The sequence below is a fragment of the Natrix helvetica genome, assembly GCF_964273705.1.
Source record: "Natrix helvetica genome assembly, chromosome: 13".
Lineage (NCBI taxonomy): Eukaryota > Metazoa > Chordata > Lepidosauria > Squamata > Natricidae > Natrix > Natrix helvetica.
In genome coordinates, this window is record NC_138557.1 from 3182083 (window position 1) to 3197070 (window position 14988).

Consider the following 14988-nt stretch of genomic DNA (forward strand, 5'->3'; position numbering starts at 1 on the left):
TACCATCTTCCTCCCCAATAGCTACTGGCTATTATTCCGCGTTTGATTGACAGAGAAGGCGGATCGCAGTCCAGAGCCTTTCAACAAGCGGTCTGGGACTCTTTAAGCGTGGAATATTGTTTCTCCTCTTAAATATTTGGTGGGTCAGACTCAAAAAATCAGGATCACGCGTCAAGCTCCAGTTAAGATGATTTTATTGTTCGTTCCTACATGCAAGAATCTCGTCAAGTAATGGCCAACACTCATTTGAAGTTAGAAAAAGCGTCGGCAGAATTCAAGGGGGGGTTGAACCTAGACTGTTTGTGGGAATGTAATGATTCTAGGCTAATTCCACTCTTGATGTTCTGACCCAGGTTGCCTTAAAAAGCAAGAAGCAGAGTCTTAGTCCCAGCAAAACCTCTGTCATTTGCACGACTGTGAATTCCTTTCATTCACACTCAGCAAGGCTTGGCAAAGAGTCTTTCACAGACTGTCCATTTATCCATACCCACCTTATCTCACTTGGAGAGCTGCCAGATAACTCAGCCTCAGTTTCTCCCAACAAACCCAGCTGAAGGTGTCGGGAATCCCTCAACAGCAGAAAAGTGTCTTCCACTGCAGCTCTTCTTATTGCTGAATCATCACAGGTGCTTGTCTAAGGAGATTCTCATTCCTCCAGGTCATGGTTGTCCCAAAGGTGCTTTTTTGTTCCCAAGAGGCAACTGGACTTTCCGAGTTTTTCTTTGAAGACATTTTGCTTCTCATCCAAGAAGCTTCTTCAGAGCTTCTTCTTCAAGGTCTATGGAGATTCTCAGTCCTCCAGGTCACGGTTGTCCCAAAGGTGCTTTTTCAAGAGACAACTGGACTTTCTTGTTTTTCTTTGAAGATGTTTTGCTTCTCATCCAAGAAGCTTCTTCAGTTTTGAAGAAGTTTCTTAGCTCTGAAAAAGCTTCTGAGTGAGATGAGAAGTGAAATGTCTTGAAAGAAAGAAATCTAAAGCCCAGTTGCCTCTTGAAAAAGCACCTTTGGGACATCACTGGTGCTTATTTAGACAGCTCTTATTTCCAGAACTACACCACAGTAGGCTTTTGTGTGTTGACGAAAACATGATTTCTCAAGCGCACATAGACACAATGAAAGCAAGTTTCCTCTGCCAGTTTTCCTCGCCGAGGTGCCCAGAGACATTCTCCTGGTTTGAACAGGTTGGAGCTGTAACGTTGAGGGACACAGGGCAGCCTTTTCAGAAACGGTGCCTTCTAAACATCACTGTGCACGCACAAAGTGGGGGATGCTGGGGAAGAGGCCAAAACAGCACACAAATAAATACAATTCTCATCCGAGACCCTTAGGGCACCCTGAAAATCTAATTGTGTTAACCGAATAGAGTTACACTTCTCTAAATGCTGCTCAGAGGCGTAAGAATAGAGAGGCAATGGAGAGGGGAGATGTAGCATTTCTACCCGTCACGAGGAGGTTAGTGACAGTAATTTTATTATGACCTTTAAATTAAAGCCTTCAGACTGCATTGTTTCCTTCCCTTTCCCCCCCCCCCCAAAGTTTTTATTTGAAACATTCGACATTCTTAGGCTATGTTTCCATAGCAAATATCGAGGACTGCTGGACCTAATTGGGTAGCTTCTGGCTTTCTAAAAGGATTAGGTTAGATGAGGCAGACTTTCATCAAATATTGCTGTAGGACATCGAATCACCTCTGTAAAAAATGAAGAGTTTTGGGTCTCGCTTCTCGTGTGGGAAAGATCTCAGCTGGTTACTTAAGGGACCACAATGTCCCCATCTTGCCTTTTATTTGAGCTAAATCGCTCTGAAATTGGAGTCTCAGTTTGTGGTTTTTACAACAGTTTGAGACTGACTTAAACTGTTTATTAGCTTCAGGGTGTTTCAAGGCATTATCTTCCGTATGAAACTACGGTATCAGTTTCTGATCTAGGCTTCCTGAGACAGTACAAAGCACACGCTTAGTCCCCAAAACCCTCTTTTTATTTCAACGGCTGTGAATTATGTTCATTCACAGTCCGTAAAGAACCAGAAATAGTTTGCAAAGAGTTCGTCAGAAGTCTGCCAAAGTCTTTCAGGATAAGGCTGATAAGCACCCAACTTTATCTCCCTTGAAACGCTGCCAAAGACTTAATTGCCAATTACCTTTGCAAGGCCACAAGGAGCACAGAGACAAAACGGAGCTTCAGAATTTAAACTGACCAGTACTTTCCTGCAAAGGCTCACATGCCTTTGCTCCTCCTTTATGTCTTATGTGAGGGGCCAATCATCTCTAAGCCTTACTCCCGAGTTGCCCCTTTTGTCTTAACTGTTCTTGCCTTCTGGCAGCTCTGTGCATGCGCACACTGGGAACAGGCTCCATCTGTTTGTCTGCCTCACTGATGTCTGCCTCTGAAGGCAGCTGATAACTGCCGTATGATTGGGGTATTGTTTATTGCTTGGTGTTAATTTCTACTTATCTCTGTGTTAACTACTGGTCAGGAGGTGTTGTGGCCTTTTAGCTCGTTAATTGTCTTTGGAATGGTAGGTAGATGTTGTTTATCTCTATTGCCTGTTGATGGCTGATTTATCTGAGTGCCAGGCTTCCAAGAATTCGCTAGCATTTTTCGCTTGGTCTAGGACTGGGGAGTTGCCTGTCCTTGGAAGTTTATTGTGGTCCACACTTTAATCCTGGCAAGCTAGTAAAGCCCTTCCTTTGTTGTGTATCTGGCTCCTGGCACTTTTGCCTTCGTTCACTCTGTCTTGCAACATAGAAGCCTCTTATCTTAAATGATACTATAAGCAATTTTGGAACCTGTGTGAGAAAAGAGACTGACTTTTGGTGTGAGATGCTATCAAAGATCTTCAAACCGTGCCATTTTCAGGTAGAGTCATACCTGAGCGATCCAGCTCATAGAAGTTCTCAACCAGCTTCTCTTTATAGCCTCTACTTGTATCTGTAAATCCCCCATGGTCACGTCAAGGTCCCAGGAAGCCGGTGGAATTTCTGGAGTGGGATAGTTGGTACCTAATGATGCTACCTTCTAAAACTGGCTGAAGAGTAAAGCACAGTAGTTGCAGTTCTTTCCTAACATCTAAGGCTACCTTGAGAGAAAATGGGCCATTAGGGTAGTTATTTCTGAAATAACTTCCTTAGGGAGGGAAAGCATTGCACCAGTTCCGTGGTCAGCTGGAATTAATAGACCAAATCTTGGACAACAGGGGAGAGCAGTCCCTTCCCTTGCCTTCACATCTTGCTGAAAAAGTAACTCCAGATATTCCTCTCCAACTAAGCCACAAGAACAGTGCAAAGACAGGCAATTGCAAACCGGTGTGGGAAGCCGTGCATATTTGCAAGGGTTGATATGTATGCATAATGTCCTGTACAAGGTGGAGAGAAACGGTTCGGATAATGAGACAGTGTCTCCTCCATCTGGGGACCCGTGTTTAATTTATTTGTTCATCTAAAAGATTTATAGCAAGCCACTCAAATACAGATTGATCTCCAAGGCAGCTTATAATACTATTCAAAACAACCCCATTCCACAGTACAATTCATTAAAATATTTAACAGGCCAAATCAAACAACTGCTGCCATGGTAGAACACCATTATATTCAAATGTCATTACAAGGCAGAGTAGAAGAAAAGGTTCAGGCGAGGCATGGCAAGGGGAAGAAGATGCTCATAATCCAATGGTTAACCTGGTTTCCTTCAGAGGGGCTGACCCCAGCAGCTGTGAATTCAGTTTAACACCTCAAGATTTAGTACGGCTTGGTTTAAATCTCATTTCTGGGCTTCCATTGAATGAAGGTCATCTCTTTTTTCAAAGCCATCATTAATATGTGAAATGACTTATCACCACTACTGGATTTATGACTTAGGCACTACTGAGAGTTATAACTGACCCCCAAAAAGGGGATTTATGACCTAGATCAGAAATTCTGAAATTTAGGGGCATGCCAGAGGTGTTATTCAGCAGGTTCTGACCAGTTCTGGAGAACCAGTAGTGGGAATTTTGAGTAGTTCGGAGAACCGGTAAATACCACCTCTGGCTGGCCCCACCCCCATCTATTCTCTGCCTCCCGAGTCCCAGCTGATCAGGAGGGAATGGGGATTTTGCTGTAACCTTCCCCTGCCATGGCCACCAAGCCATGCCACACCCACCAAGCCACACCCACAGAACCGTAGTAAAAAAAATTGAATCCCACCACTGTGGCATACACACACACAAACACACACAAAGACACAAGTCATAGGAACACATTTCAAGCACTCAGCAACATTGCCACTTTTATATTTATGGCTATAAATAGCCTCCTACAGTCACATGACCACATTTTACAATGGTTTCGTCAAAAGTTGACACTTCCAATCTTCAGCAAAGCCATGTCCCTAGTAAACCAGGGCTTTCCTTAGTGTTTGTGGTATTTGCACAAAAAAGGTCATCAAATACAACCCTTGGGTATGACCATAACCACCAGATTCCATTACAGTAATTTGAGGACTACCTATATGTCACGCACCCAGGAAATCCAGAGCGTCGGGCAGTTCAAATAAGTACAAATATTTATTGCAAGCTTCAGCTCGCTACAAGAATCTGGCCAACTAACAGTCAAGGGAAATGAGCGGGAGATAAGAAAGACATTCAAGGTGGGCTGGGCTTAGATTTCTTGTGAGTGTGCAGGGACTCGTGACTGATGATGCATTTTACCCCTCCCTCAGGCCCAACCTGGTCACCTCCTACACTGTACTTGGTTTTTAAAACAACTCTAGATCTCTGTTTCTCTTTGGTGTTTCAATGGCGGCTCAGATCCTAGAATTTCAAAGGAATGGGCAGATGTTGTGTTTGGATTTTAATTGTTCTTCGTTTGATCACACGCAGTTCCTTCAGCTTCCCCATCAAATGTCTCCGCTGAAGCCGTGAGTTCCACTCAGATCCTTTTGACGTGGTCAGCCGTGCCCGAACCTGAGCAAAACGGGCTCATCCTGGGCTACAAGGTAGGCATCTAAACCCAAATATTGTCCCCCATTTTTCTAAAGAAGCATATCTCAACCTTAGCAACTTCCAGCATGGCTGGCGGGGGAATTCTGGGAGTTGAAGTCAGAGGTGATATTCAGCCAGTTCTGGCTAACTGGTAGCGGAAATGTTGAGTAGTTCATAGAACCGGCAAATACCACCTCTGGCTGGCCCCGCCCCCATCTATTCTCTGCCGCCCAAGTCCCAGCTGATCGGTATCCTAGCTGATTGGCTGAGTTTTCTTCTATTGCCTTGCACAGGAGAACGGAGCTGAAAAGCAGGTTAGTGGGGTGGGGAGGGAATGGGGATTTTGTAGTATCCTTACCCTGCCATGTCCACCAAGTCACACCCACCAAGCCATGCCACACCCACAGAACCAGTAGTAAAAAAAATTGAATCCCACCACTGGTTGAAGTCTACCCATCTTAAAGTTGTCCAGGTTAAGAAACATTGCTCTAAAGATATCTCAACTTCTGTCATCATCTTCGTACATACTAAAACAAAACCCAAGATTCTGTAGCCTCGGTTAAGTCAAAATGGCTCGTGTGGTTGTGCTTCTTTTATTAAGAACGACGTCACTCTCTGGGGAAGGGTTTTGTTCTTTTCCCAAGACCCTTTTATCAAAACTTTTCTGGTCTCCTCTGCAGATTTTGTACAAGGCCAGAGATGTGCAAAGTCAACCCAGCAGCCAGGTGGTCCGAGGGAACCACACGCTTTCGGTCCTGCTAGCTGTCCTGCAGAAGTACGTGGTGTATGAGATTCAGGTGCTGGCCTTCACCCGCATTGGAGATGGAGTTCCCAGCAATCCACCAGTCACTGAGCGAACGAAGGACGATGGTGAGTGATTGTGTGTCAAGGTGTGTCCATCTGCGGCTTTCCAGATACCACAAACCATGAGCTGCAGTGGCGCAGTAGTTAAGAGTGCAGTACTGTAGGCTACTTCTGCTGACTGACGGCTGCCTGCAATTTGGCAGTTCGGGTCTCACCAGGCTCAAGGTTGACTCGGCTTTCCAGGCTTCCGAGGTGGGTAAAATGAGGAGCCAGATTGTTGGGGGCAACAGGCTGACTCTGTAAACCGCTTAGAGAGGGCTGTAAAAGCACTCTGAAGCGGTATATAAGTCTAAGTGCTAAGTGGGAAGGGAGGGAGGGAAATGAGAAGGAAGGAAGCCATAGTGGCGCAGTGGTTAGAATGTGGTATTGCAGGCTGACTCTGCCCACAGTCCGGAGTTCAATCCTGACCAGCTCCAGGTTGACTCAGCCTTCCATCCTTCCGAGGTCTGTAAAAAGAGGATCCTGATTTTGGGGGGCAAGAGGCTGACTCTGTAAGCCGCTTAGAGAGGGCTGGAAAGCACTGTGAAGCGGTATAGTAGTCTAAGTGCTATTGCTTTTGCCATCTCCATTCTCTGTGTGCACTCTAAGGAGAATGAGTTGGTAACATCTCATCTTGATTGCACAAATAGACCCAACAACCATTTGCCGGGGATGGTGTAAGGCTCCTGCCTTGAGAAGAGGGTTGGGCTAGAAGACCTCCGAGGTCCCTAGGATTCTATGTTCTATCTTGAGTACAGTTTTAATCTTAAAGAGCCTTTTTTTGTGTGTGTTCCTCCTCATATCAACAGGCCATGTTCCTTTAACTTTCAGCCAAGCGTCTGTTCCCCAAATCCTCACCTTCTTTTAAAAATATTGGAGAGAAAGGCCACTTCACTCAAAAAAGCTTTGCATTTTAAAGCCAGCTCCAAGCCCTAAAGGGAACTTTTACAGTTCCAATTACGAACTCTTACCGAAATTCAATCCTACCGAATAAAACCTCCCCAAAACCTCCGGTATAACTGGACATGATAAACAGACCTTGCTGGGATTGAACGAGAGGGTCATGCAGGTTCATATACCACAAATGGGCCTCCTATCAGCCTTTGACAAAAGAATAACAACGTGACCTTTCCCTTATATTAAAAAATATATATAAACATTTAGTATTAGTCACAAATACATTTCCTGAGGATGAAAATTCGCTTTCGGAATTTGACATCTCGGGAAACAAAGTGGAGCTTACTGCAGTTCCTGGCTGAAAGAACTTAGATTCATTAGCTGGAGAGATAGAGATGGGGGCATAATCCTAAAGCTTGTCTCTTAAGTTGGTTTTTTTTTTTAAATTATGGAAACAGTTATCGAACTTTCCTAGCCTTAGATGCTTAGAAAGGTATTCGCTAAGTCCTAGTTAATGGAAGAAGAGCCCAGGTGGAGGGACTTCAACAGTCTGAGCTGCCCATCGATCGGTACCAGCCTCTCACAGTCTCAGTGTCAGGGTTCAAGTAACACCCCAAACGAAAGAAGAGGCTCGAAGTTCCTCAAAATTCCATTTCATTAGAGATGTGAAATTGGCACCTCTGGAAAAACCCGAGTCTGAAAGCTCCCAGGTTTTCCCCATCCAAATGAAAGTCCAAGACCCTGCCCAGCACCCACATGTCCATCCCAGGATCCAAACAGGCACCCTACCAACTGGAGATGCCTCCCAGTCACACCCCTCCAGGTGTAGGGCAAGATGTCTTTGACTCTCTGAGAAAGGAATGTTATTTTGACTATATATCTGTCAGAGTTTGTTGCAGAAATCACATCCAGAAAGCACAGACAGATAACTGATTTCAGCAGGATTCATCAACTTCTTTATATACATAATAACTCATGAGTAAATGTACAATACCAATAGTGGATTCTCCAATATGGTAGTAGTTACAGGCAAAACATGGGGAAGAGGAGAGATCAGTTCAGAGTTCAGAGCTTAATACAGACAAGTTCAGCTTCAGAGATCAAAGTAGATTAGTTCTCTTGCACAGACTCAGAGCTACACAGATAAGGCATGCCCAAGATCCGAGTGTTTCTGGCATGGCTCTCAGTCACCAAATAGTCCCCATTGGCTGACCCAGTTGCTATGCCTATACATTGGCTGACCTTGTTACCATGTCTCTGCCAGTTCATGAATATTCTGACAGTAACTCTCATACTCCATGTAATCCCCCCTCCCATTTTCCCACAGCATTGAACGTGGCAGGCGGAAGGCCCAACGCAAAAGACGGCTTCCAGGCCTGACACCCAGGTTCTGAAGGAACTTGGGAGGTTCTGAACTTTGCAATTCAGAAATCTCCTCTTACAAAAAAAGCCATTAAAATGTACGCTTAGGATAGTAAACCCTTCCAGAAATGCATCTGATGATATTTTTGAGGTTGCCTGGTGTTTTGCTCATCTAATCCTTAAAAGCACCCTGAATGTTCAGTCAGAGTTCTGAAGTCTGCGTTTGAGAAGAACATCATTGCCCCTGGTGATTTTCTGACAATGGGGGAGACTTGAAGCTAACCTAATTCCACCACATGCTGTTTTTCGCCCTCTCTCCGTTACAGCTTTGTTTCCCTAAAGAAGTTGCTCAGAAGAGCTCATGGCTCCTGACATAATACAAAAACACAAGCAAAATAAACAAAGAGAGATCACTACCCTTCTTCTCCATTAGGGGAGAAGAAATGTGGCCCGGCATCCAACTTCCACAAAGCCTAGGAAGGCTGTAAGAGTTCCAAAAGCCGCCACCGAGGGGGTCAATTTAGATGTGATAGAAAAACAAATATTGTATCCACGGGAAGCCATTTTGCATTAACTGGCTTGAATTAACTTGATTGAACGCAACAGAAAACTATATTAATAGAAGAGAATGTTTGTAGCGCAGGGTGTGAACTCCCGGTGCTCTCTGAGCTTGGTGGTTTTCTTGCAGATGTTTCATTACCCAACTGACATCATCAGTGCTAGAAGGGAGAGGGGTTTGCAGAGTGGAGGAGGAGGAAAAAGAGGAGGAAGAGAGAAGGAGAAGGACTATAGGTCCTTGGTGTTCTCTGAGCTTCTTGCAGACGTTTCATGACCCAACTAGATAACATCATCAGTGCATCAGGTCATGTGGCCTGCATGACTCAACGCTGAAGGCGCACGAAATGCTGTTCCCTTCCCACCAAAGGTGGTTCCTATTTTTCTACTTGCATTTTTTACATGCTTTCGAACTGCTAGGTTGGCAGAAGCTGGGACAAGTCACGGGAGCTCACTCCGTTACACGGCGCTCGAGATTCGAATCGCCAAACTGCCAACCTTTCTGGTTGACAAGCTTAGCATCTTGGCCACTGAGCCATCACGCCCCTCACTAAGTTAGCTAATGCATCAGAATCTGACTACTTTATCCTTCCTGCAGCCCTGGGTGGCAAATGGTGCTATTTGCTCTTCCGTTCCCAAACTCCTGACATAAGCTTTGCTTGATTCGTCCCCGATCGGTTTAATTAAAAAACATCCTAGGTAAGAGCAGAGGTGGGATTTGGGCTTAAGGTGCCTCCAGGTTTGCAAATTATCATTAAGTCCCCCTGGTGACCTTGGTGTAGGTAATTTGTCATCTGTGTTCACCCGCTTCCCCCACCTTTGATGCTCAGGAGGATCAAGGCACTGGCGATGAGTACATGCAATTAGAAGATAATTCAGTTGGGAAGGTAGTAATGTGAATATTCATGAAACGGATGATGTAGAAATTAACCTCTCCCTCTCGAGATAATTCAGCGTCTCCATAGGACGCGATATATCCCCCCCTTAACCTAATTGGCACCCAACAGATGCCTTTGGACTACAGCTCCCAGGGTTTCCATCTGCCCAGCCAGTGCGCCTCCTCGTTGGGAGTTGTGGTTTCAAACATCCAGAGGGCATGAAGTTGAGCACGGCTGTGATATATGGTGCCAGGACTTTCCCTGTCGGTAGAATGAGGTCCAACCATTAAGCATCTTCAGAGGTTCTCACCTGTTGATACCTCCTGAGGTCAACCTTCATTTGTTAAAGAACGCACTATAAATCTATTTCTTTGCAGCAGGCTCTGGATATGCATTAGCTGAAGGGCTCCAGGCTAGGCTAACTCCCAAAACAGTACACTTTTGACATGGCAGTGAGTTCTGTACCATTTACCATTTACCTCTAGTAGTTCAGATTGGAGGGGACGCGGTGGCTCAGTGGCTAAGATGCTGAGCTTGTCGATCACAAAGGTTGGCAGTTTGGCGGTTCGAACCCCTAGTGCCGCGTAACAGAGTGAGCTCCCGTGACTTGTTCCCACCTTCTGCCAACCTAGCAGTTTGAAAGCAGGTAAAAAATGCAAGTAGAAAAATAGGAACCACCTTTGGGGGGAAGGGAACAGCGCTCCATGCCCCTTCGGCGTTGAGTCATGCCAGCCACATGACCACGGAGACGTCTTCGGACAGCGCTGGCTCTTTGGCTTTGAAAGGGAGATGACACCTAGAGTCAGGAACGACTAGCAGATATATGCAAGGGGAACATTTCTGTTCAGATTATTACCCCTGTAGCTCAGTCATCGTGAGTGAAGCTTCCTAGACTAGAGATTGAGACTTCCTTCCCAAGGTCTCCAGAAGTGTCTGCAGAAAAGTTGGCCTCTTCTGGGCCCTTCCACTCGATCCTTTCCCTCTTTTCCTAGAATGCTAGAGATTGGGTCTAGAACCTTCAGCAAGCAGGATGTTTAATATCAAGAGCCAAGAACTGGATCTCTTTGAACAATTCAAGCCGCTCGCCATCCTTATAGTATTGTTCTGGGTTTCTTGCAGTCCCTGGTCCTCCAGTGCGGTTGGTTTTCCCTGAAGTGAGGCTGACGTCAGTGCAAATTATGTGGCAACCCCCTGAGGAGCCCAATGGAATTATTCTTGGTAAGTGGAAGTGAAAAGGACATGGAGAGAGTTTGTTCTGACCCAGGCTTCCCCAGCAGCACGAAGCCGAGTCCTCGTCCCGATAAACCCCTTTTATTTAATTGACAGTGAATTCCTCTGCAGCAAAGTCTTTCCTCTCCCACAGTCTTCCAAGATAGTTCACAATTACCGACCTTTATCAGGCTTGGAGAGAGGCCAGGCTGATATCTTTCAGATGCTGCAATACTTGGCAAGGATGCAGGAATGAACTAATGGTCTCCTGCAAACTCCATTCCCCTGTCGCTCCTCTTTTATTTCCTCTGGGAGGGGCCATTTACCATCCACTTGTGGCTTTACTCCCAAGTCGACCCCTGTTCTTTAGCCGTTCCCTTTGTTTGGCAGCTCTGCGTATGCGAACACAGGGAACAGGCTCCAGCTGTTCTTCTGCCTCACTGATGTCTGACTCTGAAGGCAGCTGATGACTGGCATACGGCTCTGGCCCCCTCTCTGCCTCCAATGCAGAGCCCTCATAAGAGCCTTCCCCAGACTCCAGGACTGACCTATCTTCCTCCCCAACTTCCTCACTGTCCGAATCTGCTGCCAGCTCCGCTCACATCATGACGATCCATTTATCCGCACGGTTCTTCGTGGAAAGGATGTAGTTGATCCCTGCAGGAATCCAAGTTTGTGGTCTAACAGCTCTTACTTCCCAAAATTGAAGTGGTGAAATGAGAAAGATTGTAAAGCTTTTCTATGCGTTGAAGATGCCAATAGTTGGTATTAAAGCATCGACTGAGCGTTTTAGCAGTGAGTGTGCAAATGCAGTAAGTCCCAGGGGAGAAAAATGATTGGGTTAAATTTAAACCCTTGTTTTAAATGAATGGTGACTTGGAGGCCCTTAATAGACACTGGTTTTGCATTCCATTTTTCATATACTCACTTTATGCCGTCTCATCTTTCACTACCATTCCTCCTCCTCCTTCTCCTCCTCTTCCATTAATGCTTGTCTCCTTAGTCCTTCTCCTCCTCCTCTTCCACCACCACCATTCCTTCTATACCTTCTCCTCCTCTTCCATTAATGCTTGTCTCCTTACTTCTCCTCTTCCTCCTTCTCCTCCTCCTCCTCCTCCTCCTCCTCCTCCTCCTCTACCACCACCACCACCACCACCACCACCACCACCACCACCACCACCATTCCTTCTCCTTCTCCTCCATTAATGCTTGTCTCCTTCCTCCTCCTCCTCCTCCTCCCCCTCCATCATTAACGCTTGTCTCCTGGCTCAAACCTGGTCCTGCTATGTCTGAAGAGCTTTGGAAGGTGACGATGAGTATAAAGCCAGCATTAGTATTCAGCACGCAAAACCTGTTCTTGCTCCTGCTTGTATGCTTTGAGGGAAGAAATGACTTAGAGTGACCTAACATTTAACAGGCACATTAAACCGTTGCCATTTATTTGGCTCAGAAAGCAGTGGGGTGCCGGTGGATCCTGCTTTTGTTTAAAGGCAGCTTGTAGCACACCTCTGGATGCTAATTATAAACCACAGATTGTGCCCAAGGACTCGTCTAAAGAAGGACGAGAATCAGGTGCATAGAGGGAAGCCGACCCAAACAACTGTGGAAAATGAGTAGGGAACTATTGCTTTAAGCAACTTGTAATAAACTGGCAGAGAGTAGATAGCAATAGAACCATTGAATGTTTGTTTAGGAATTACGGGAAATCAAGTCCAACCCATTTGGAGGGCACCAGGTTTTTTTTGGGAAGGCTGCTGACATGCCCCATTAACTGCCTTGGGATGGAGAAAAGAGCAGACCAGAAGCTACGTCAGCTGAACGTGGCTTTGCTTCTGGTTGGATCCGTTGTTTGGAAAGAGAAAAGGGTTACTCAGAAAATGAACAAAATCAAAAGAGAAAGGTTGGATTTTGAAAGCTGACATCTGAAGATCTATGGAGACACTCAACCATCCAGGTCGTGGTTGTCCCCAATCCAAAAGTGCTTTTCAAAAGGCAACTGAAGAATCTTCTTTGATGATACAGATTAACAGAGTTGGAAGGTACCTTGTAGTCATCTAGCCCCACCCAAGCAGGAGATCCGACATCATTTCTGACAGATGGCAATCCAGTTTCTTCTTGAAAGCTTCCAGGGATGAAGCTCCCACAACTTCTGAAGGCAACTTCTGTTCCATGGGTTGATTGTTTTCACTGTCAGAAAATTCCTCCTTATTTCAGCTTGAATCTCTCGTTCAGTTTCCATCCATTGTTCCTTGTTCGACCTTCAGGTGCTTTGGAAAATACCTTGACCCCCTCCTCTCTGTGGCAGCCCCTCAAATATTGGAGGACTGCTCTCCTGTCTCTCCTGGTCCTTCTCTTCACTAGACTAGCCAGGCCCAGTTCTTGCAACCATTCATCATATGTTTAACCTCCAGTCCCCTCATCATCCTGGTTGCTCTTCTCTGCACTCTTTCTAGAGAAGCTAAACATTTCAAGGAAGGAAGGAAGGAAAACAAGAAAGAAAGTCCAGTTGCCTTGGATTGAACCTCTGACTCAACAGGAACTGGACAGCTCTCAATTCCTGTGTAAATATTTCTGAATCTCTGAATCATTTTCCCTTGGAGGGCAGCTCAATTAGCCTTCCATTTAAAAAAGGTTGACACTCTGATTACCTGCCTCCACTCAACTCTGAATGAATATATATTATATTTGCCTTATGATGTTCTTTACGTGTTTAGTGATGTTTTGACTCCTGTTTTATTCCAGCTTTCTATTCTTCATGTCTTAATGGCCTTTAAAATGCCTTTTGCATTTATTGCTCTCTTGCTCCTCCAGCCCTGCGGCATTCATTCATTTCTCCTTGAACACTTTCCATTTACCTCTATTGATTTTCCTCGTTTGAGTTCACCAGTACTTCCTCTGGTCTTGTAGAAGAAGTTTCGCATCCCAGTGTTTTTCCAAGGACAACACTACAGCCCAAGACTGATTCCTTAAACTGTGGTTTTTGACCAATTTGGAGACCTCGTCAATGGCTGATTTTCATATTTTACTGACAATTTCTTTTCAGCAGCCCCAGGCTCAGATTGACTTAAATTAAGAAAAAATAATGTAGAATTGACAAGGGCTATTTCAGTCATTTTTTCCTGCTTTGAAATTGGCTGTTTTCCACCACCACCCCAACTATATTTCTAGAGCCACGTGAAATCTTAATGGAGGCCAGGGAATTCTTGTATCTATCATTTTAAAATCTCCAATAATAAAACAACCTCCTTTCCCCCACCCCTGAAGTTCCCTTATAAAGGGTTCCTAGTTAATGAAGATTAAACTTGTTTAATGCAAATATCTAACAGCACCACCTGGTTGCTAATACTCCTATTAGTAGTTCACAGTTTTTCAGAGGACTTTGATGCACTTCCTTAAAGCTAACCGTAAGTTTCTTATGCAAATACGTAGCTTTGAGTTACACAAATAAGATTGACGAGAAAGTATCTAATAGGTTGATCCACTCACGGAGGGATTTTCACCAGCTTCTGGTTCATCAAATCCATTTGCATTTATTTAAGCCTGGTGCCTAAACTGAAGAGCAGAGGATGACATTTTTAATGGATTTCACCTTAAGCCAGAATTGTCACGTTATTTACGACAACTTGTATGTAACTAAGTGCATCAGCTGAAGCTTAAAAACAGAGCTGGGATTATAATTTTGAAACTCATCTAGTCTTGCGATCCTATGAAAAGCATATCCGAGCTTTTGATATATATATATATATATATATATATATATATATATATATATATATGTGTGTGTGTGTGTGTGTGTGTGTGTGTGTGTGTGTGTGTGTGTGTGTGTGTGTGTGTGTGTGTGTGTGTGTGTGTGTGTGTGTGTGTGTGTGTGTGTGTGTGGTGTGTGTGTCCCTTTATTTATCAGCACAAATACAACACACACACACACACACACACACACACACACACACACACACACACATATATATATATATATATATATATATATATATATATATATATATATGTCAGTCTTTGCTGAGCCTTTGATTTTATTATATTTTATTTTATCATCCATGCATGCCCACAGACAAGCAATTATCTTGCAGCTTACAGTTCTAGTTTTAGCTTACAGCTCTGGCACCCTGGTGGAGCTGCGTGCTTAGATGCACAATTTACGGGGCCGGCTTTGGGGAAAAAAGTACACATGGCCCCCACCAATGCCCCCCCCCTCACTTATCTGTGTTCTCGGGATTACCTGAGTAGTGCAAATGGGTGTGGAACCTTCTGGGAACTGCTGCAGATA

General features: G+C 44.8%; 1 protein-coding gene across 2 annotated transcripts in view; it reads left to right on the forward strand.

The window, feature by feature from the left end:
* SDK1 (sidekick cell adhesion molecule 1) overlaps positions 1-14988 on the forward strand; it is a 363040-nt gene that overhangs the window by 284938 nt on the left and 63114 nt on the right. For both annotated transcript variants that reach the window (XM_081965817.1, XM_081965816.1), the window contains exons 26-28: positions 4858-4973; positions 5640-5829; positions 10614-10712. In XM_081965817.1, coding sequence (XP_081821943.1) covers positions 4858-4973; positions 5640-5829; positions 10614-10712 — 405 coding nt within the window. The remainder of the gene's footprint in view (positions 1-4857; positions 4974-5639; positions 5830-10613; positions 10713-14988) is intronic.